Below are 23,493 nucleotides of genomic sequence, written 5' to 3' on the forward strand. Positions count from 1 at the left end.
TTGGAGAAAATTTGATAAATTCATGAAAAACTATTGTAGTCTACGTTTTCTTTTTTCTACCACCACTTGGAATTGTAGCCAAAGAGAGGAATGTTCAAATCCTACCAAAAGGAGCTTTAATATATTTATTCATAAATAACTTTAGCCATTCCTATGAAGACTCATACAATGTTAATAAATGACAAACATTATTATTATTAAATGGCTTCTCATAATCTAATAGCAGTAATTGGTTATACAATACCATCCATCAGTGCGATTAACAAACTGGATTTATTTAGCAAAATGAAACAAGCTTACCCTGCTCTTCCAAAAAAAGATATTTTAATGAAAAATATTTTGATTTTAATTTAAAATTATTTAATAAATAAATAATAAATATTATCTTCCCCTTCAAATAATTTTTGTACAGTCCTACAGTACAGCGATTTGAAAGCAATTTCAGCAATACAGTTTTATTTTTGAAACTAGAAACTATTCGGCCAATAACAAAGCTTTACATATGATGATGACACACCTTTGAAATTTTATTATAAGTCTTCTTGAGCGATTGTCAAATGTCCAAATATATTCAATGAGGACCATATGTCTCTGGACACCACGGAGGATTACTGCTGGATTGAAGAGAAAAACAGAAACAATCGTATTGAGGTTACAGGCCAGATGTCCAGAGAGTTACTGCTGAACTGGAATGCATCCGATAAATGTGTGTTGGGGAAATTAAAGAAGCAAAGACCTGCCAAACAGCAGACTGCCCTTCTGCTGTCCTTGCTATGTGCTTTCATTGTCACATTATTAAAAAATGTTTTTGACAAATGAAAGAAACAATCAGAGAAAACCAACAAAAATCATCAAAGTACTATTGAGACCAGAGTTGGGCAATGGATTACACATCACTTATTGACGAAGTAAATACAAATAGCAGCAAAGGTTTTGTGTTCTTACTTGCTATTTTACTTTTGTTACTCGGTCCAACTTCATCATTTATCCATCCTCCACATGGACACATTTCATCTTCTGCACTGCAAAAAAAGAAAAGTTCAAGGCAACAAACTTCGATAAAATTTGAAGTTGGACAATTAAACTAAATATTTTAAGTGTTGTTTTTGAGTTTGCTCAACTCTGAATTCAGATTTTTGTCAACTCAACTGTAAATTGTACTAACTTATAATTTTACATTATAATAACTTTTAATCCATACTTCTGCTAACTTCTGCAATGTGCTGAATTGGCACGATTGTAACGCCGCTATGAAATGTCAGCTAATGTTGCGACCACAATTTTGAGTTAGCATTGATACGCTAATGGCTACTCTTGTAGCTGTAACAAGCAGCGCCGCTAGCATCAGTTAGCCGCTAGCATCAGTTAGCCGCTAGCTTTCGCTAATGACAGAATTTCACCGCTTTCCCGCATTTCACAACAAAGAAATAAGAGTTAGCAGAACTATTGTCCCTTGTTTTGAACCCCAACTTAAAGATATAAGTAACAACAACTCACAAACTTGTTTTTGAGCATACAACTGGCTTCCTTTGTTGTGCGAACTTACATTATTGCCCTAAATGTCAATAACTTATATTTCCAAGTTTTACCAACTTAAATCACTGTTTTAGGCCAAAAAATACAAGTTGGCTTTTTTGCAGTGTGTATTTAATGTGTAGAAATAGAGAATGACACATTGCAGGTCAACAGTGGATCCCACATACAGTAGTGTACATCATGTAATAGCTGGAACCTGTATAAGGGCCTTTGACAATATAACTGAAGTGTACGATGGCCATTCCCGTGCTCAACTATGTCTCATTAGCAGTGATGGAAGAAGCATTCAGATCCCTTAGTTCAGTAACAGTACTAATACAGCACCATGGAATTACTCCAGCACAAAATAAAGTCCTGCATTCAAGACTTACTGCAGTAAAAGTACAAAGTATCAGCATCAAAATGTACTAAAGAAAAAGTTCTCATCTTGCAGAATGTCCCCACTCAGATTGTTTTATATATTCCAGATATATAATTAGATTACTTGTGATGCATTTATGTAAGCGGCATTTTAATTTTGTAAGGATAGGGCTCATTTTACTTAATATACTGTTATGTGGTTTGATTAAAAAAAAAAAAAAATCATTTTAAATCTATCTGAAAAGTAACTAAAGCTGGTAGCTAAAAAGTACAATATTTGCCTCAAAATGTAGTGGAGTAGAAATAAAAAGTTACATAAAATAGAAATACTCAAGTAAAGTGCAAGTACCTCAAAACATACATAAGTACCATACTTAAGTATGGTGTTTTTATTTAATTTTCTGTTTTTTTATTTATCAATATATGTGTCCAAACAAATGTACCTTTAGTTGTACCACGCATTAAAATGAACAAGAAATTGAAGAAAAAGGGTGGTCTAATAATTTTTGCCATGACTGTATTCCAGGTATATAATTAGATTATTTGTAGTGATGCATAAGCAGCATTTTGATTTTGTAAAGATAGGGCTAATTTTAAGGACTTAATATACTACTTGTGTGGATTAATACAATTTAAAAAAAAAAAAAGCATAATCATTTTCAATGTATTCTGTTTGTTATGTTAAATCTTGACCTTAACAGTAACTAAAGCTGGGCGTAAAAAGTACAATATTTGCCTCAAAATGTAGTGGAGTAGAAGTATAAAGTTACATAAAATAGAAATACTCAAGTAAAGTGCAAGTATCTGGAAATTGTACATAAAGAATCCTACAGTACAATACAGTACTTGAGTATGGTCTCTGTTTACTGTGCAGTTCACCATTTACAGGAAAAGGCAGCTGGTCTTTAAAACTTCCCCCTCTGTCAGCTGAAAGTGGTACTGCATGGTGCCAGGGGAGGAGGAGCTTGGTGATGCAGAACTGTTACAGTTTGGAAGTGCTGCCATTTCTTGTAAATGGTGAGGGGTTGGGGGAGAGAATGGTTTGAGGCACTGCGTACACTCAGGGACTTTCCTGAAACAAAGCAGTAGTCAGACAAACAGTTAGAGAAGTACAGCAGTATACAGCATTATGTAGTTGTTTCTCCTGATTTCCAACCACAGGTTATGTATGCATTTAAAAAATATATTTTAAAGCACCCTGGGTGCAGACACAAAATAACTACAGTTATATGATAATATCTTCATATTAAGACTTCTTCCTACACAGTACATGCAGTCATTAGAGACTAATGGATTTTCAGTATTTATAAACTATTCCTTAAAACTTTAATAACAAACTTAATATGTGATGCTATTATAAACAGTATGTGACTAATAGTAATTCTATTATTATGGATTCATTTATTATAACTGGTTTTCATATGGTTATTATGGTGAGGCATTATTCAGATAACATGTCTATTTTTCACTTTATTTAAAAGAGAAGCTGCTGGATTAAACTAAATACGGAATACACCATCTTTGAAAAAACAACAGCAAAAAAACATTCCCTCTGAAACCGAAACCATTAAAAGCTTTAATTTCACTTTCACTTGTGCAGCTATTTATGGGTGTGGTGAGGCACATATATAGGACCATTGTAAGTGAGCTGCAGGAGACACAGTGAGAAGTCAGCTTCAGTATCCACTCTGTACTCTTTCACACAAACATGGACAGCAACTTTGGTAAGTCCTGAAACTGTCTTCATGATTTAAAGGCTGACAAAACTAATTTTATCTTATGTACTTCTGTAGCTCGTACAGAACTGTAAATACATTATTTTGTTTTTCAAATTAAAGACTACTTATTTTCCATTTTTTTATGATTTCTCGGTCACTAATAGAATGTTGAACATTTGGGGCATGTTTCAGTCAATAATGCATCTTCATTGCATTAATACGTTTCAGAGGATGTGCTTTTAAATGAAGCTGAACCTTTTGTCGTGTATTGAGGGATGCCACAGACACAAATAGTCATATTATTAACCTTGTTCTGTTATGAAAAAATATCCTTGTTAAAGAAACATTTTTACAAATGTGTTAGTCTGGATGAGTCAGGGAATCCTGCAATTATTCCGCTCGCCGTATACAGTGTCTCAACATACTTCCGGACGTGTGCCCTTCAAAATAAGATAACAAAAGTAACTTAATATATCGGGACCATTATGACTCCGTCCACTCAAAAAGAAAAAAAACAAACAAAAGCATTTAAAGTAAGTTTAAAGTAAAAGTAATAATCTTTGTTTAAAATAAATAAATAACGGTCTCTTTTGTGTTAAAAGTGAAGGTTATTCTTGAACAAAATGGTCTTCTTTCTCATGTCTAACGTTCATTTTACTGTGCAATTTAAGTCACTATAATTGTTTTTTAGCGTTCAAAAATACACCTAAATACACCTTAACTCACCGTTTGAATGTAAGCCATATTTTCTGGAGAAATGCACTTGTTTATCCTTCAAACTACGTGGCGATGTCGCAAAATAATGAGCAGCCTGACACTGCAGCTCTCCCGCATGGCAGGATTCCCCTATTGGTCTGGATCGCAGACTGTATATAATGTCTGGATAGGTGGACTGGTTTCCATCATGCAGTACCACTTTTAGCTGAAAGAGGGGGTAGTTTTCAATACTTGCTGCCTTTTCCTGTAAATGGTAAACTGCACAGTAAACGGAAACCATACTCAAGTACTGTATTTATGTACAATTTTGGGATACTTTCACTTTACTTGAGTATTTCTATTTTATGTAACTTTATATTTCTACTCCACTACATTTTGAGGCAAATATTGTACCTTTTACTCTGAGCTTTAGTTCCTTTTAAGGTCAAGATTTAACTTTTTATTTTTTATTTTTTAATTAAACCACACAAGTAGTATATTAAGCAGTTAAAATGAGCCCTATCTTTACACAATTAAAATACTGCTTACATAAATGCATCACAACAAGCAATCTACCTGGAATACAGTCATGGCAAAAAATTATTAGACCACCCTTTTTCTTAAATTTCTTGTTCATTGTAATGCCCGGTACAACTAAAGGTACATTTGTTTGGATAAATATAATTATAACAACAAAAATAGCTCATAAGAGTTTAATTTAAGAGCTGATATCTAGACATTTTCCATGTTTTTCTTGGTAATCATTTTGGCTATTATCAAGAAAACCATGGAAAATGTCAAGATTAAATTAAACTCATATTGATCACAAAAAAACGATCTCATAAATTTGTCCAAACAAATGTACCTTTAGTTGTACAGGGCATTAAAATGAACAATAAATTGAAGAAAAAGAGTGGTCTAATGTATATAAAACAATCTGAATGGGTCCATTCTGCATGATGAAAACTTTTTCTTTTATACTTTAAGTACATTTTGATGCTGATACTTTTGTACTTTTACTTCAGTAAGTTTTGAAAGCAGTACTTTTACTTGTATTGGAGTAATTTCACAGTGTGGTATTAGTACTTTTACTTTACTGATTTTGTGTTATTCATTCTTCTTCACAGGCTGCGGCATTAAAAACAACAATGAGATGAGGATAGTGCTGGTGGGGAAGACTGGAATTGGGAAGAGTGCCACTGGAAACACCATTCTGGGACGACAGTGCTTTGAATCAAAGTTCAGTGGAAAGTCTATGACTGTAGACTGTTCCAAAGGCAAAGCTGAGGTGAATGGGCAACGGGTTGCTGTTATCGACACCCCTGGTCTGTTTGACACCAGGTTTGGCATGGATAAAACAACTAAAGATCTCTGCCAGTGCATCTCTTACGCTGCTCCTGGACCCCATGTGTTCCTGGTGGTCATCAGGCTTGGCAGATACACAGAAGAGGAAAAGCAGACAGTGCAAAGGATTCAAGAAATCTTTGGCCAGGCTGCAGACAGATACAGCATGGTTCTCTTCACTCATGGTGACCTTCTTGAAGATACAACTATTGAAGACTTCTTGATGGAGTGCTCAGACCTGCAAGACCTCGTGGCCAGATGTAATGGCCAGTACCACGTCTTCAATAACAAGCTGAAAGATCGCTCTCAGGTCACTGAGCTGTTCCAAAAGATCAGAAATGTGGCCCAGAGGAACGGAGGAAGCCACTACACCAACGAGATGTTCCAAGAAGCCGAGAGGGCAATCGAAGAGGAGAAACAACGCATCCTGAAGGAGAAAGAAGAGCAAATACGCAAAGAAAGAGAAGAAGTGGAGAGGAAACTACAGGAAAAATATGATAAACAGATGAAGAAAATGAACGAACAAATCCAGGCTGAGAGAGAGAGGGAGAGGAAAGAGAATGAGGAGGAGAGGAAGAAGGAGAAGGAGGAGATGAATGAGGAGAGAAGGAGGGAGAAGGAGCAGAGAGAAGCTGACAGAAAGAGGGAGAGAGAGGACAAAGAGAGGGAGATGACAAACATGATGAATAAAATAAAGGAACAGCATGACAAAGAACTTAATGAGGAAAGAGAAAAAGTGAGGAATAGGCATGAAAATCAGGCCCGAGAGGAAGCAGAGGACTTTAACCCACTGTTTCCCGTGGTAGTAGCTGGTAAATTGATAGTTGAAGGAGTTAGACAATTGGGAAAGGCGATTGGATCCCTTTTCAAAAGATGAGGGGTTGAAGGACTCCCAGAAGTCCCCACACAAATATAGTTATATATAATATTTCTACCACAGTCATATTCTCATCTAGTGGTATTTCTGCATGATTTTTATAATATATCCCCAGGAAATATTTAGTGTGTAAGCATGTCACAATATAAAATGTATAATTAATATGAACACTTTTAAAATACTCTTACACAACTGGTTCATTTATTGGTATTCTCAGGCGGGCTGCATGTGATTTCCCCCTGCAGACAGTTGCAGATGTCTGTAAACTGTTATTTTGAGGGTTTTTAATTGTATGTTTTACATTCTGATTGATGTAAAGTACATTAAGTTGTCCTGTGTATGAAATATGTTATATAAATAAAGCTGCCTTGCTGCCATACCTCCACTTACTCTTTAGTTTTATCAATTTTGGGATTGATACTATTTGTTACACAGATTGTGGGCACATTTATAGTTTTGGTCAATTGAGAATTTATAAGAAATGGTCAAAAATCCCTCCAAAATACCACAAAAATGCTGTGTTTTCATATCAAAAACCTTTGACATTTGGAGATTTCTGCAAGAAACATCAATCCCCTTTTTTGTCAGTACACTACAGAAAAAAACATCCATCCTCTAAATTCCCAAGGTCTCCATAGTTTGTGGTTGGAAATAATTACGAGGATAGGGGTCACAAAATGTGAGGTCAGCCTCATATTAATACATGAATTAAAATTGAATCACTGAATCAACAGGAGTTTCAGCTTTCCAGTCATACCCAGCTTGTGCAATTCCAAGACTGTTTAGGGACCACAAACTGTATGGGATAGGTTTAAAGCAGGTATTTCTGTAAATGAGGGACCCATTTTTATCTAGATATCTTGAGTCAACAGACCCCTTTAGAAATGGCCATGCCAGTTGGTTCCTCTCCTGGCCTTACTTTGGACTGTTATTTCGGCCCCTTCCGGACAAGTTAACATGGCATGGTTGGTACCAATGGGCTTCTTTGGTCATCTAGTTTCATATGATACAACTATCTCCACAAAGGACCCCACCAGAAACTATGAAAGATGTTTGTAATTTATAATTTTAGTATTTAAAAAAAGGGACAGCGCACAATAAGACATTAATCTTGTACAACAAGAGAATATGCATTGTGCCAGGTTCTAGCAGATTGCTATTTTCCACCTGTAATAGTACATAGAAAATGAGTATAGAACAGGACAATTATTAAGTAAAATTACAGAACAAGGCAAATAGACAATATATAAAATAGATAAATAGAAAAATGAAAACATTTTTCAACAGGGCAGGACATGCCAACACACACACACACACACACACACACACACACACACACAATTCATAAATGTGTACACTCCTTTCTTGACAATAGCCAATGCTTGGCAAGATGTTAGAAAGCGTGGGGACGTCTATAATAAATAATGTCTGTTTGCAGAGTATTCCATTGAGTCATGGCAATGTAAGAAAATGATGACTTCCCAGATGCAGTTTTGCATTTGGGCTACACTACACTGACCCCTTGTAACAGATCTTGTTGTTCTTGTTGACATTTCAGAGCAGAGTGAACATATTTTTTCAAGGGGGGAGCTGCATCATTGTGAATAATTTAAAAAAGTAAGCAGACATATAACTGCGTTATCAGATTCTCAAAGTTTGAAATTTCATAATTTCATATTTATTGAGTATATAACACTGATGGTAGCGCCATGGCTAATTATCGTGGATTTTGAGGGTGCTTTTGTATAATGACTCAATTTTTTTTAGAACTGTTTTGTTACAATACAATATAAAAAATGTGGTATCATCAAAGCATTCAAATACATACTGGAAGAGTCAACTTTGAGTGAATTCCTTATGTATCTGAAGTTAGTGTAACCCGGCCCGCGTGAGATGAGCCTCTCCACACTCTGGGACTCTGCGTTGTGTTTTATGGTGATGGTGTAGGGCGGAAGAGGGACCAGTCAGACTCGGGTGGTTATATTTGTGGCTCGGACCGCGTCTGGTTTATTGCTCGCAACGGCTGGCAGCTCAACCTTTAACAGTACATGTAAACACTCAATCAGACAACAGAAAGTCTAAAGGCAGATTCTCATGCTAAACAACAGACACTTTTGAGCTAGCGCTGTATACACACATAAAATGGACTAAGAAATAACTAACAACAGTCTAACAACATACACAAACAACCGTTAATCTAACAGAATAGACATTAATTTGCCGCGCCCCTTTTACAGTGCTTACCTTTAACAGTACATGTAAACACTGAATAAAAATGACGACCGCGCCAAATAGAGAAAATGAAACACGGTGTCCCGCAAGGGACAAAAAGCTAAACTACTCCAGGCCATACGTGACGCCAGAGCGCCATCCCCTGACCACCTGAAGCAACTACCTTGCATCAGCTAGATTAAATTTCAGTGTGTTTCTCATTTTTTTAACATGGTTTTTAAAACTAAGAGTTGGGTCAAGGGAAACACCCAAGTACTTGAATGTATTCACATTGTTAATTGTTTGCCCATTTACTGAGACGTCAGGGCATTCTTTCAGTCTGAACCTGTTGGTGAAAAACATGGTTACAGTTTGTTCTAAGTTTAGGGTAAGGCAAGAGTTGTGTAGCCAGCACTGATCTTGGCAAAGATAATCGGCGGTCCTGCAGGTCTCTAACAAGCAGACATCGCTATAAAATGGAGGGATTTACTGATCACCCAGCAGCTAGCTCAACATTAACCTGGGTGACAGCACACAGCTCTCAAGAAGTCACAAGCACAGTTGCACAGTGGCTTGGTAACTGTGCATCACTGAAAACTGAATCAGAAGACTGATCTGCACATGAATAGAGACATATTTGTCCCCTTTGTCTCTCTTTTAGTTAACATGTTTTGAAGCACAGGACAGACTGGAACGGGGATTACAGGGAGATTTACTCTGTTGTACTGACACAAACTGAATGGTGGGGGCTGAGAGGGGATGTTAGCCAAATTGAACACACCCTTTGTTACACTGAAACTTAGAAGCCCAACTAAAATACATATTTACCTCCTTAATGTGATGTAATTTTTTTAAAAAGTGGATGTTGAGATCAAGCTGCAACCCCAGGGCCTGAAAAGGGAAGCCAGTGCCTTCAAGCTGCATTCTTTTTAATGACCAGCAGGGGGCGACTACACTGGTTGCAAAAAGAAGTCTGTTTGTATGAAAGTCAATAGCAAAGTGTCTCTGACTGAGTTTATGGTCTTGTTTCAGTGCAGGGAGATGTTCATTTTGTAAATGATGCCCTCATTTAGTGAAATAGAAAATAAAGCAGGGTATGCATTAAGGAGGAGCAACATTATGATTGACTTGTCACTACCACAGCACACTGGGTGTTTGTTTTAGAACTTTGACTCTCACACAATGTGTTTTCCCTTCGTCATACTTTGCCTTAAGCCAAGATTGCAACAGCCAAATTGCTGAACTCAAGGCTACCAATCCAGTGTCCACAAAAACAATAGGTGATGTCGTGGTGACTACGTCCATTATTTTTATTCAGTTTGTGGTTTCCGTTTTAATGAGCAAGTTACCTTTTGTCTGTCTCATGCAGCAGCACAAGTGTGACTAAATACAAATTTGTGCTAATAGTTTATTATTAACCAATAAGGATGTTTTTATTCCATGTCAGTTGGATTCAAGGCTACGTTAGACACTACTTGAATAACACATGGAATATTTATCAGTGCCTGAGCTGCATTGTGTATCATGTTTTGACATGGAAGGTTGCAGAATTTGGATCATTATATTGATTAAGTGCCTTTTATATTAGGCATCAACCTTAATTGTAAAAAAAAGACCTGAAACACAAATAAATGCTCCAGGTCAAAGTTACAACACTGTATATGTAGTATATTGAAATCTGTCGGTGGCAAAAAAAATACACTGAACACATACAACTTATTACTGATATTGATCAATGGCCTACCTGATCTGAACTTCTATAACAAACACAAAAGCCCACACTGATGTAACAGTGTGAGGCTCACCACACTGGGCCACAGGTCTATGATACACGGTTTTTGTTTTCTGAGGTCAAATTCCAATTTCCACCAGCCTCGACCAAAATATGACCCTAACAGTGTCAATGCACTCTCTGTAAGGACAGTCCCAAATGTTTTTGAAGGGACAGGAGCAGCTTGTGTTTGTGTCTCTCATGTACTGCAATCATTGCTTTACATTTTAAACGTTGATATTGATTATATTATTCATTCATTATCCTAAATGAGCCCTGATACAGACTATCACAGGGCTGACACATAGAGACAGACAACTCCAACGGACAATTTAGTGTCACCAATTAAACCTAAGTGCATGTTTTTGGACTGTGGGAGGAAGCCGGACGACCATGAGAGAACCCACGCTGACACGGGGAGAACATGCAAACTCCACACAGAAGAGCCGCAGGCCGGAGTCGAACCGGCAACCGTCTTATTGTGAGGCAATTATATTGCAATATTATTATTATTATTATTATTATTATTATTAATAATAATAATATAATAATAATAATAATAATAATAATAATAATAATAATAATAACTAGAACATTTCCTCTGGGGAAATTCTGAAAGGGCCACGGGGGCTACTGCCGGTGTGTGTACACTATGATGAGATTCTTCAGAGATTTCAAACTATGCCCTTTAACCTCAAAATATGTGTGTGTGTGTGTGTGTGTGTGTGTGTGTGTAATTAAAATCACATAAAGTTACCTGTGTGTGTGTGTGTGTGTGTTTGAAGCATGTGTATGCATGTGTGAGGAGTGTGCGTGCTTACGCGCATGTGTGTGTGTGTGTATCTGTAACTGTAATCACATCAAAGATCAAAGGCAATCAGATCAAAGCAATCAACAGAATTAACTGACACCACCTGTTAATGAAAGAGTGACAGCAGCCAGAGGTGGACTGGAATTTCTGGCCTTGAACAGAAAGCATTTTTGGCAAAACCATAATACCTATCATTGATCCGACTTCACTTTGAGCGTCCCGAAGAAGCGTTCTTCTTGAACGTCTACATATGATATTTTTAAGAAAATTAAAAAATAGCTTTGTTAGAGCGATCTAAAAAAACTGTTCCATCTTCCTTTTTTCTGAAATCTTCCAGCGTTTTTAATATGGGACCCAATGAGGCTGTTGGTGGTGTTGGTGGCGCATCTGTGCATCGTACGCCCAAACTATAACTCTGAAAGCTTTACCAGAGGATTGTGAGTGAGAAGACAAATTTTCCTACATTTCTATGTATAAATTATTTCTGTAGAGTGGAATTTGCGGCCTGGAGAGCAGTTTTCAAATTTATTTTTTGACAATTTTTTCTCTCCCTCTACACTCTGGTGATGATGTCACACACTGTGACACAAACATTCCGTGCAATACACACCCATTATAATCTCAGAATTTCTCCAAAAATGATCATGGTCATTGAACAGGGATTGATAAAAAAACTATATGACCTATCGAAACATGGATTAATACACCAATACACAAGACTTGTGTTTACTGTTTAAAGTTTAAATGGAATCTCTAGGTGAAATTATGCCGGAGAAGTAGACGTTTAAAAATCTCCAATTATTGTTCTTTTTCGCTCATTTTTTGTCGGCCGTCCCATTCATTTCAATGCAAAATTTTGGGCAGTTTTTCGTATAAATTTGTAAAAATTCGTATTTTGTAGAGAAAAGTAATAGCACACCGATCCCGATCAAACCGCACGTTTTGATATATAATTTGTCCTGCAACTCTTCAAGTTGTAGGACTAGTAGCGGGACGAAATTGCGTCCGGAAGAGGAAGAAGAAGAAATCCACAGTATAACAAAGCCCCGAGCACTGGTCCCTACAGCTATTGCTGTATGGGACCAGTGCTCGGTGCGATTGCCCCTAGGCCCTAATAATATATGTCACATTCAGGGTGGATGGGTTGACCAAAAGGCAGATTTTCACCCAGGAGAACAGGGTTTGTGTCCTGTGTGAAAACAAAAGTAAATGATTTTTAACATAACTTACATTTTTTACATAACTTCAGTGGAACACGTTGTGTGAATCACGTTTTTTATACAACCTATGGTAGTCCCATTACCCTAGTAACTACTTCACTTCCGGAATTTACGTACATGTACTTACTGTCTTTTATAACTCCTTCACAATGACTTTGGTCCAGTTTTCTTTTGTATTATTTGTTGGGTGTGTGAATACGTGTGTGTGCGTGTGTGTGTGTGTGTGTGTGTGTGTGTGTGTGTGTGTTTGAGGTGGGCATGAGTTAGTCAAACAGATTTTGTAACAAACCAGCAGCAGGTGGACTTTGCCTGCTGGGCACAAGAAGACCTCAACAGAAGCCTGGCAGAGTGTCAGTGCTGGACAGCTCTCAGCAAGAAGACGAGTTCCACCAAGGTACCGTTTCTTTCCGTCTGTTTGTTTGTTTCTCCTATCTGATCCTTAATCCGGTTTCGTTTTGTTACAGATGTTTTCTGTTTTTGTTATTGTGATGATGTCGTTTGTAACCAGTTTGGTTGCAGCAAAGCCAGTGGAAATGGTGAGTGAACTGACCTTGACCCTTCAAACTCAGCTCAAATTTACAGTGGCTTAACATAACCAACTGTCTCCACAGTTCCCCCTTCAGTCAGCATCCAGACAACAGGGTAGGTAGCATGTGTGTATGAGTGTGTTTTTGAGAGAGAGAGAGAGAGAGAGAGAGAGAGAGAGAGAAGTTGTTTGTTTTGTTTTTATTTTGTTTTTATTTTTATTTTTCCTTCTTCTTTGCTGGGACAGTTAGATTGAATGAATGATAGATTGATTGTAATTCAATGATTGTAAATATTGCTTTCTTTTATTGTTATTAGTTTTTCTTCTCTTTTAAAATGAATGATAGAATTATAATAATTTATTGTAAATATTGCTTTCCTTACTGTTATCTTTTTTTTTTCTGACGCTAGCTTTGGCAATATGTACAGTGTTACGTCATGCCAATAAAGCCAATTGAATTGAATTGAATTGAATTGAGAGAGAGAGAGAGAGAGAGAGAAAGAGAGAGAGAGAGAGAGAGAGAGAGAGAGAGAGCGATGTAACTGACTATAATTGTCTTACACGAAAGCAGAGGAATGTTTGCATAAAAAAACAACCTTATCCTAGCAACATAATTAACTCATTATCTTAAGGAAATAGGCTTTGTTATGTTGTTGTGTTATGTTACTTTCAAATGGCCCACATCAAGCTGACAGTGACAGACCCGGTGGAGTTAGAAATTTTCAAAATAAGGTGTTAACACGGAAAAATATCTACTTGAAATAAGGTGTATAAATGTATAAAACATGTCGTGTCTGTGAGTATAAATTAAAACACTTTTCATTTTGGGTTGCTGGAAAAAATGATAAGCTTTATTCCTGACAATGACTGATACATTTAACCGTCCTGTTATGTTCGTGAGCATGTTTAATTATCCAAAAGTGTCAGAAACCAAAAAATCCCAATAAACATAGTTTATATTTCATCATTAACTCCATTACTAGCCATTTCAATCAATATTTAGTGCAATGGTGTTCTTTACCTTTAACAGATCATGGTTCAATGAGGATACTTCACTTGTTTTTCATTTTTAAAAAGTTAAAATTTTAAAACTTTTTTTTATGTACTTTGGAAAGGCCTTAGTATAAAATACAATTTTACATGACATTGATATGTGAAATGAACCATTTTCATTTCATATGTTGATTGCACTTATTAAGCCAAGCAAAAGAAGTTTCATCCCCCAAAAAATACTTTTCACTATTTTTTTTTTAGATTTTTAAACTTTGAAATGGGTCAATTTGACCGGCAACATAACAGGAGGGTTAGGTTTAAAAAATTAGCCACAAAATCAAGCATTTTTACATTATCAATCCCATGTGTCTACATTTCTGAATGCGTGGGGTGCTTTAAAAACAAACAACTTTGAATGTTCCTCTCCACTCTAGCTGTGATGTCATTCACTAGTTTTGAACTTTTCGTGCAATACACACAAAATGCAATAATGTGACATTTTTCTAAGCTTCCAATAAGGTTAAATATTTCTAAAAGACTTATAAAAATCAAAGTTGAATGACATGTAGAATTTTGGAAAGATGGGGAACATTTTAAGGTTTGAATGGAATTCCTATAGCTGAGTGTTTAGTGATTCATGCATTAAAAAAGTGTCAAGAGAGATCCATTTTTGTCACATTCCCTATTCATTTGAGTGGAGAAAAACAATCCTAGAATATGTGGAATATTTCTAAAATTATTAAAGTTATGAATGACAAAAATACAAGGGCACAAATGATAATTGAGCTCAATAGTTTGATGTTTGAATTAAATTTCTACATGAAAATTGTGGAAGGAGATTAAAAAAATGAGGCAGAAAAATAATAGGAATAGTTCCAGCATCTCCACCAATTATCTCATTGTCCTTAGATAACAAAGCTAGTTTTCTCAAGATAATGAGTGAATTATCTAGTGATCTTGAAATAAAAGTTTTAAGCATGGTTTCAATAGTTAGGCTGTGTTTACATGCACGAGTGACATGAAAAAACATTTAATTTGTTGTTAGGCATAACATAAAATGAGTTGTCAAAGTAATACAGTCTTTTTACATTTGATTGAGGCATGAATCTGTGTCCCAGGGGTTGCTGTTCTGTTTTATGTTGCCCACCAGGGCTCACTGAGAGATATCGAGATCAACCCAATCATCTTCAAAGAGATAGTGGTTAACCAGGGCGCAGCCTACGACAATGCAACAGGGCGGTTCACTGCGCCGGTCGCTGGCATCTATCAGTTTGTGTTTGCTGCTCAGCTCTGTCGTGGAAGCCATAACAACGCTTGGTACTTCATAGTCAAGGGGATCCGGAGGGCGGCCTGCCATGCTCAGGTACACAAGACTACTAAAAAAGATTAGCTTAAGTGAAACTTAGCATCTAGACTTTAGTAAATTGTGCAAATTTTGTAAATCTACGTTTACCTTCAAAACATGACTGGAGTGCACTTGATTCTGAGTTTACTTGACTTTAGATTGTGCTAAAACATTTGGTTGGACTGGAAAGCTGAGATCCATGTAGGTAGTTCATGAGACCCTCAGAAGGAGGAGAAGTAACTTGCAGTAACGTCATCACCAGCTGGTCTAGGAGCTTAGCCTGGATGATAGTGGGTTGTGTCTCAAGTCATCTAATAGTACAAAGGACAAAAGGCACAAGTTTTGCGCTTCTCCACTCTGAGTGGAAGTTTTTCCAACTTTATGTATACTGGGAGGTCTTGCAAAAACGCGCCTGGTCTACAACCAGCTGAAAAGGTCACATGTCACACCGCTGCTCATCAAGCTCCACTGGCTACCTGTTGCTGCTCGCATCAAATTCAAATCTCTGATGCTCGCCTACAAAGTTGTCTCCGGTACTGCTCCTACCTACTTGAACGCCCTGATACAGACATACGCTACCTCACTACCGCTGCACTCTTCCCATGAATGGCGCCTGGCTCTGCCGCCTGTTTGTCCAAGGCAAACCAAACTCTTTGCGTTTGTTGTTCCCTGTTGGTGAAATGCAGTTCCTACCAGAGCAGGGGCATCCCTCTCTACCTTTAAAAAACTCCTGAAGATCCAGCTCTTCAGAGAGCATCTTCTCTCCTAGCACCACACGGCTATTCTACTCCTTAAAGAATCCTCACTAGCACTTATTGCTGCACTAACACCTCTTATAGCACTATATCTTGATTGTTTCCCTTTCCTGTAAGTTGCTTTGCAGTCTGCTAAATGAATAAATGTAAATGTAAAATCACAAGTTGCATACAGCAAAAATTAAAATGTGGTGAGGTGCCTAGCAAAGTACTTCAGTCTCACTTAAAACTATTACAAAAGACCTCTGTAGGATACTTAAACACTGCAAAAAAGTGAAGCTGATATCATTAACACTGAAATACATCCTGCATTATTTCCTGTGAACTGCCACTGAACCTGAATTCAGCACAGGAATGACCGACTGTGTCCCTAACAATGAAAGCTAATAGCTACAGAATACAATAAAAATAATATGGCTATTGGCTTCTGCTGAAAGAAAAAACAACCCAGTAACAACCTACATGTCAAGTTTCTACAGACTAGCTTCAGCAGACATTCTACAATTCCACAATTCTACAATGCCATTTAGCAGACGCTTTTATCCAAAATGTTGTGATCAAACCACAGGGGAATCTTAGGTTCATTTGTGGACTAAAATGCAACGGCATCCTGATTCAACTCACAACTCATTTCACCACCATTTTGAGGTCTCTGATAAGGAACTTCTCTCCCAGAATGCTTCGCGTTTACGACACCTACAGGCTACCTCATTGGTCAAGGGACCTTTGACACCACATGTGGTCTCCTGTTAAATTAGATGGGAGTCTCCTGCTCCCTCTCTTTCTCTACTGACCAGCCAGAGGGGCACAGGTCTGAATCCAGAGGCCTGGATGCCAGCCCCCCTCCTTACTCACCCCCTGCAGAGATCCTATCTCAGGGTGAGGCCTTCTCCTCAGAAATCTTCTTTCGAGAAGTAATCCTGTAACAACTGCGACTCTGATCTTCCCTGCGCATCAAAGTTGCATTAATGAACGCAAAGTTCATTGAAACTGCCAGAGAAAGCTTTACCTCAACAACAAGGATGAGCAACTTAATTTGCAAGGCAGCAAATTATTGAAACTCAACCTGAAATCAAACTTCCTATCACGCCCCCCATCGAAAAGGATTTCCCCCCTTTTCCAACTGGACTGTGAGTAATGTACTGGGCTTAGATAAGAAATCAGCAGGGACTTTGAGTACGAAGGATTTGACCTGTAATTAATGATTTGGTTTATGTGTGTTTTAAGTATATTTGTCGTGATATTCGTGTAGCTACATCATTCAAAGTTAATCTTGCTTTATACAGACAGTCAGTCTTATATGCAACTGACTTTACTAACCTTTCATTTACTCACACACTGATTTACACATAATATATTTCAAATTGGCTGTAGCAAAGACACAGTTTTGTAACAGGGATGATTTAGCCAGTCATCCCTGCACCACATGAGTTTTATGACTCTTTCTGTGAAGAGCCTCACACACACACACACACACACAGACACACACCTTTCCTCTCTTTTGCAAGCCTACACTAGATTTGACTCTTTGTAAAACTCTATATTTTATAGATGTGTGCTTTTATTTGCTTTACTTGTTATTTAGAATAAATACCTTTTGATTACAAATGCTGTCTATTTAATGTTGTACACTATGAACGATATTCCATCCTCTTCTGTGTAAATGATTCATGATTCCTTCAACCACTACTAAATATTAATATGGTAATTTGAATATAATTATATTCATAATTATTAATCAGTGTTCCAAATTGATAGTTTAGTAACTTTATGAGACTGATTTAGGTGAATTGGCTATCTTTTCTTTGTTTTACAGAGTGGTGCCCCCAACGAGCTGTGACTTAGAGCAAATCAAGTCATATAATTTATTATAATTAATAATTATTTATGATAATTATTAATAATTCTGATAGCCATCTAACCACACTTTTAAGCCATGAGATCTGCACAAGCGTTGCCAGGTTCACCCTAACATATTTGATATCCTTTTGGGAGGGATAGCATTTATGATAAGGCCCTTTTATTTACATATTTGACGCCCTGTGCAAGGTCATCATTTATTCATAAAAGAGGTATCCTTAATTCTCAACAAAAACAACTACAGTTGAGAAGAGTCTGGTTTGAGACGTAGTGCCCTTCAGCAGCGGAGGAGCCAGACATCTTTCACTCAAAGATTGTAATGTGCGGGAGGGTTTGTGGACCTGAAAAAAAGTTCAGAAAAAAGTTCAGAGTTCAGATATGCAGGGGTTGTACCCATTGTTATTTGCAAGAGACAAGGCTTTGAATTTGATGTGGGCTGGAAGCCAGAGTGACATGTGCTATCTTGGTTTGTTGAAGACTAGACGCGCCGATGCGTTCTGGATCATCTGCAGAGGCTCGGAAGTGCTTGCAGGAAGACCTGCCAGTAGAGAGTTGCAGTAGTCTAAGTGTGATGTCACGAGGGCCTGAACCAGGAGTTGTGTTGAATGCTTGGTCAGGTAGGGTCTGATTTTCGTGATGTTGTATAGGGCGAATCGACACAACCTGGCAATTGAGGACACATGAACCTTGAAGGTCAGTTGGTAATCAATCATGACACCCAAGTTTTGTGCAGAGCTTGTGGGCACAAGTTGCATGGATCCAAGCTGAAGATACATGACTGAAGGAGCTCAAAATAAGCAAGACAGGACTCAACAATGGAAAACTTTACAACTACACAATACTAGACTAAACAGCAAATTCAATAAGAAGAGAGAACTAGGTTAAATATAATTCAATCACACTAGACAAGACAAGTTTTCCATCTCCATTAAAGGTGATGAGGATCTAGTGAAAAGACAAGGATGATTTTGAAATTCAATAGCCAAACTAAGTAACAGAGCAATGTGCTGCAATTCTCCACCCCTGTCCCTCAGGTGTCTGGAACTGACACGACCCTCAACACCTGCTTCACTTTGGAGGAACTGAAGAAAGGTGACCAGGTGTGGATAAAACAGACTGCAGGAAGCTGCGCCTGGGCCAGCACTGTCTCCAAAACCATCACCTTCTCCGGCGTCCTGCTGGCGAGTGAGGGGGTGACTATGCTTGGAGGGAAGTACAGCTCCTGTCCCCTGCCCAGAGTGGACCTCAGCAGGGGCAGGGTGTCCAGCTCTGTAGGCCAGAGTGCCTCTTGGTCTTCTGTGGCAGCCTTGCTGTCTCCTCTTGGATTACTCATGGCAAAGTTATAGACTGTATCTTTTATAATCTTTTATTTTATTCTCAAGGGTTCTAGCTTGAACTGCTGGGGTGTGACTTGATTTTTTTTTCATTCCTTAAGATTAAGATTAAAATTTGTTTTTGCACACACACAAAACAGCGAGCAATTCATCCGCTGCATGAAAGTAAGTAAGTAAGTAAAATGAATTTATAGAGCACTTTTCATAGATACAATCACAAAGTGCTTTACATCAGGGATAAAATGCAGTAAAATATAGAGTTAACAGAAAAACACACAATAGTACAACAACAGGTAACTTCACAGATGCCCGGGAAACATCAACATCAGGGGAAAGCCTGCCTAAAGAGATATGTTTTAAGTTCTCTCTTAAAACTGTCAGTGGAAGTGCATTCCAGAGGCGATGGGCGCTGGCCTGGAAAGAGCAGTCACTTCGTGTTTTAAAATGGGTCCGGGGGACCATCAAGAGTTTTTGATCTGACGACCTTAATGAACATGAGGGAGAGTAGGGTCTCAGCAGTTCAGCAATGTACACGGGAGCTTGATCATTTAGGGCTCTAAAAGTAAATCTTTAAATTAATCCTAAAATTAACTGGTAGCCAATGTAAAGAGTATAAAATCGGGGTGATATGATCTCTTTTCCTAGCTCCAGTTACGAGCCTTGCTGCCGCGTTCTGCACAGTCTGAAGGCGATTTACGGCCTTTTTGTTAAAACACATAAAAAGTGTGTTGCAATAATCAATGCGAGATGACACAAAGGCATGAATTATCATTTCCATTTCAGTTTTTGAGTTCATAGACCCCAATTTAGCGATATTCCGAAGATGATAAAAGCAGTTCTTCACCAACTGTTTACAGTGGTGATCCAGGGACATGTCCTTGTCAAACACAACTCCTTGGTTACGTAAGCTAGGTTAGACATTAAACCCTTCCTTCACACTCCAGTGAACACACCATTGGTAGGAGCAGTGGGCAGCACATTTCTGCAGTTTGAGCAGTGGAGGGTTAGGTGTATTGCTCAAGGGCACCTCAGTCTTGGCGACCCTCTGTAACAAGCCTGATTCTCTAACCTCTAGGCCATGGGCTGCCCGTATCCATAATTGCTAATGCGAGCACGGATTGTGGGGTGCTGGAGCAAATCCATGCTGACATTGGGCGAGAGGCACCCTTGATCACCAGATCATTTTTACTTCTTTTATGTCATTTACAGTGGTGGAAGAAGTACTCAGATCTTTAACTTCAGTAAAAGTAGAAAAACCACAGTATAGAAATACTCTGTTACAAGTAAAACTTGTATTTGTGCAAAGTTTGTAACTAGAGAGGTGTTTTCATGTTTCTTCACTGAAGGAGATGTCTGTGCACTTCCCTAAAATCTGACATTTAAACAGGAAAACTACTGTAAATTATGTAAATCACTACTTTGAAAGTCAATCAGAAATTGGAAAATAATTTTCTGTTTTTTTCTAAATGAGGTGGAAATAGTAGATGTGCTTCTACAAGTTTCTTTATTTTAAACTATGTGGGACAACTATGTTAAAACAAATTTAATTAATTTTAATCACACAGCATATTATTTTTCATACTATAAATTTGTCTAGAGGACAATTAAAAGTACCAAAGTATTCGTATCAAAATGTACATTAAGTTGGAGTCCTATTAAAACTCCTGCAGCTCTCTCAGTCCTAATTCCCGAGCATGGGCAGATGCTTTATACTGTTACTTGTATAAGAGTAATTCATTTTATAGCGAAAATAACACAACATAACGTCACAACCTCAAGCTGATGAAGATGGTAATGTCTGTGAAAACCTCTCTAGTCTCATTTAGCCACTAGATAAAGCTTCAAAGCTCATCAGTGGGGTATTTACCGATGGCTAAGTTATAGTTTATGTGGTAGATCAAAATGTTAAAATGTCCGAAGCTCACATAAGAAAATGCTGCTAATAGTTTAGCCCTTTGCTAACATTACAGGTAGCAAAAAACATCACTATTAGCAACGTTTTTATTTTTCCATATTTGGAATGCGTCACCAATATTGGCATGTGTTTTATTGCGTTTATTGTCAGTCCATATATCTTCTTTTTTGGGGGGATGCTTTACAGTGTATGCAGTTACAACCAATGCTGTAATGGCAACCTTTTTAGCAGCATCTTCCACCATTCATGAGACTTTGACCATCTGAAGAAAGATGCATCTGCATTTCAGCCAATAGAACAGCCAATAGGAGTACTCGCTCTATGAAATGACCTGTGATTGGCTAAAATCTCACATCACAGGCTACATTTTAAAACAAAGCCGAGAGGAGATGCAGAAATCTATATCTATCTATCTATCTATCTATCTATCTATCTATCTATCTATCTATCTATATATATATATATATATATATTTATATATATATATATATATATATATATATATATATATATATGAGCTATAAGTGCAAGAGTGGCCTAGTATCACCTTATAAAATGGCAGACAAACAAACACAGAGCAGCAACATTTGAGAATAAAAGTCTTTGTTGTACTGGCTCTCACTGTCCAGCAGATGGAGACACCCAATTGATAATATCCACACATCCTGAGTTGGGTTGTGGGATGTCATTCACATGCTGCATGCATGTTTTGAGGATATCCACTCACCTGCCACTTTATTATGTACACCTGCTCGTTAGTGCAAATATCTAATCAGCCAATCACAGGGCAGCAACTCAATGCATTTAGGCATGTAGACATGGTGAAGAGGAGCTGCTGAAGTTTGGATATTTCGAACTGCTCATCTACTGGGATTTTCATACACAACCATGCCTAGGGTTTACAGAGAATGGTTCGAAAAAGAGAAAATATCCAGTGAGCATTGATGCCTTGTTGATGCCAGAGGTTAGGGTTAGAAAGGCAACAGTAACTTAAATAACAACTTGTTGTGTATATATATGTATATATACCCTTACATAGATACAAAAAAAATAGATTCATCTTGTTTTTGCCAGAAGGAACTTCCTAGAATTTTGATTTAAAAAGTTGGAAATAGACTCTTATGACATGTAAACTCACACAGTGTTATTATGAATCGATTATTGATTGTTGTCATTGCAACAGAGTCACTGCTGTGATATTCTTGATGTTGGGACTGCTGCAGCAGCTCATACTCAGCAGCTGCTGGGTCACAGTGTCGCTTCAGTTGACACAGAGACAGCTGTTTTTTGCAGCCTTGCAGCGTGGGGGCTTGTTGCACAGATGCAGGTGAACCACCTTGGTTTCTCGGCACAGAGATGTCGCTCTGTGACCACATCCTCTCCTCTGCTGGTGCTCTCAACGCCTCTGCAGCTTCTTCATGTCCCAGTTTGTTCCACAACAACAGTTTCAACCTTCTTCTGTACAGAGATGATCGATTTCCTGTTGTTATGGGCTGTGGTCGACTCACATGTGAACATCTACTAAAAGCCTTCAACTGACAGGAATAAAGCTTGGTTCACAATACAATGGATACATACAGCCATAAATTATATGCATAGTGGAAAAAGGAAATTTAATAAATGTTGACATCAATTCACAAAGGTAGATTTAATGATAATGTGGCTTTTAAATGTTGTCAAAGAGGCTTTTATCAACCTTGTGTTGCAGACCAAATGGCATGAGTCTGCAAAGCTGCTGTCAATGGAAACTTAAGAGACAAAAAGGTTGAATTTTCAGAAAAAAGACAGATGAGCAACTGCTAAATAAATGGAAAGTGAAAAACTTGCAAGTTAACTGCCGATAACTAATAGGCTAACTGTGTGATTGTCATCTGAAAGGTGGGAAGATTACCATAAGAAGAGATAATTTGCAAAATCAGATTTTCATTCTTAAAATGAATATTTTTGACCTAGAGATTTAGTTTAAAGATGAACTTGCAGGGGCGTTCCCGGTGGCGCACCTGGTAGAGCGCGTACCACAGAGGCCCAGTCCTCGTGAGCGGGCGGCCCGGGTTCGAATCCGGCTCGGCGCCCTTTCCCGCATGTCTCCCCCTTTCACTCTCTGTACTCTCAATAAAAGCTACAAATGCCCAAAAAATATCTAAAAAAAAAAAAAAAGATGAACTTGCAATTGTGTGTTTTTTTTCCATTTTTGTGTGTGTTTGCTTTTGTTACATGGATG

The 23,493-nt window shown here is 37.8% G+C and overlaps 2 protein-coding genes and 1 long non-coding RNA gene across 3 annotated transcripts; 2 read left to right on the forward strand and 1 right to left on the reverse strand.

The window, feature by feature from the left end:
- Positions 1–14: 14 nt before the first annotated feature.
- Positions 15–4,420, reverse strand: LOC131984166 (uncharacterized). Its single transcript, XR_009395528.1, has 3 exons — positions 4,341–4,420; positions 946–1,017; positions 15–614 (listed from the first exon to the last, which is right to left on the reverse strand). It is a non-coding gene; the product is annotated as an uncharacterized LOC131984166 (long non-coding RNA).
- Positions 3,546–6,899, forward strand: LOC131984163 (GTPase IMAP family member 9-like). Its single transcript, XM_059349056.1, has 2 exons — positions 3,546–3,620; positions 5,438–6,899. The coding sequence occupies exons 1-2, from the start codon at positions 3,605–3,607 to the stop codon at positions 6,529–6,531; spliced, it is 1,110 nt and encodes a 369-aa protein (XP_059205039.1). The 5' UTR covers positions 3,546–3,604; the 3' UTR covers positions 6,532–6,899.
- A 5,920-nt stretch (positions 6,900–12,819) lies between these two features.
- On the forward strand, positions 12,820–23,390 carry LOC131984080 (multimerin-1-like). The gene is made up of 5 exons (XM_059348956.1): positions 12,820–12,938; positions 13,009–13,080; positions 13,156–13,186; positions 15,182–15,426; positions 19,058–23,390. The coding sequence occupies exons 2-5, from the start codon at positions 13,009–13,011 to the stop codon at positions 19,367–19,369; spliced, it is 660 nt and encodes a 219-aa protein (XP_059204939.1). The 5' UTR covers positions 12,820–12,938; the 3' UTR covers positions 19,370–23,390.
- Positions 23,391–23,493: the final 103 nt, after the last annotated feature.

The sequence above is a fragment of the Centropristis striata genome, chromosome 13 (genome assembly GCF_030273125.1).
Source record: "Centropristis striata isolate RG_2023a ecotype Rhode Island chromosome 13, C.striata_1.0, whole genome shotgun sequence".
Lineage (NCBI taxonomy): Eukaryota > Metazoa > Chordata > Actinopteri > Perciformes > Serranidae > Centropristis > Centropristis striata.

Coding starts and splice junctions, on each gene's coding strand:
- LOC131984080 (XM_059348956.1), top strand. CDS start 13,009: ATGTTTTCTGTTTTTGTTATTGTGATGATGTCGTTTGTAACCAGTTTG. Junction 13,187..15,181: donor GTCAGCATCCAGACAACAGG/GTAGGTAGCATG, acceptor TCTGTGTCCCAG/GGGTTGCTGTTCTGTTTTAT. Junction 15,427..19,057: donor GGGCGGCCTGCCATGCTCAG/GTACACAAGACT, acceptor CCTGTCCCTCAG/GTGTCTGGAACTGACACGAC.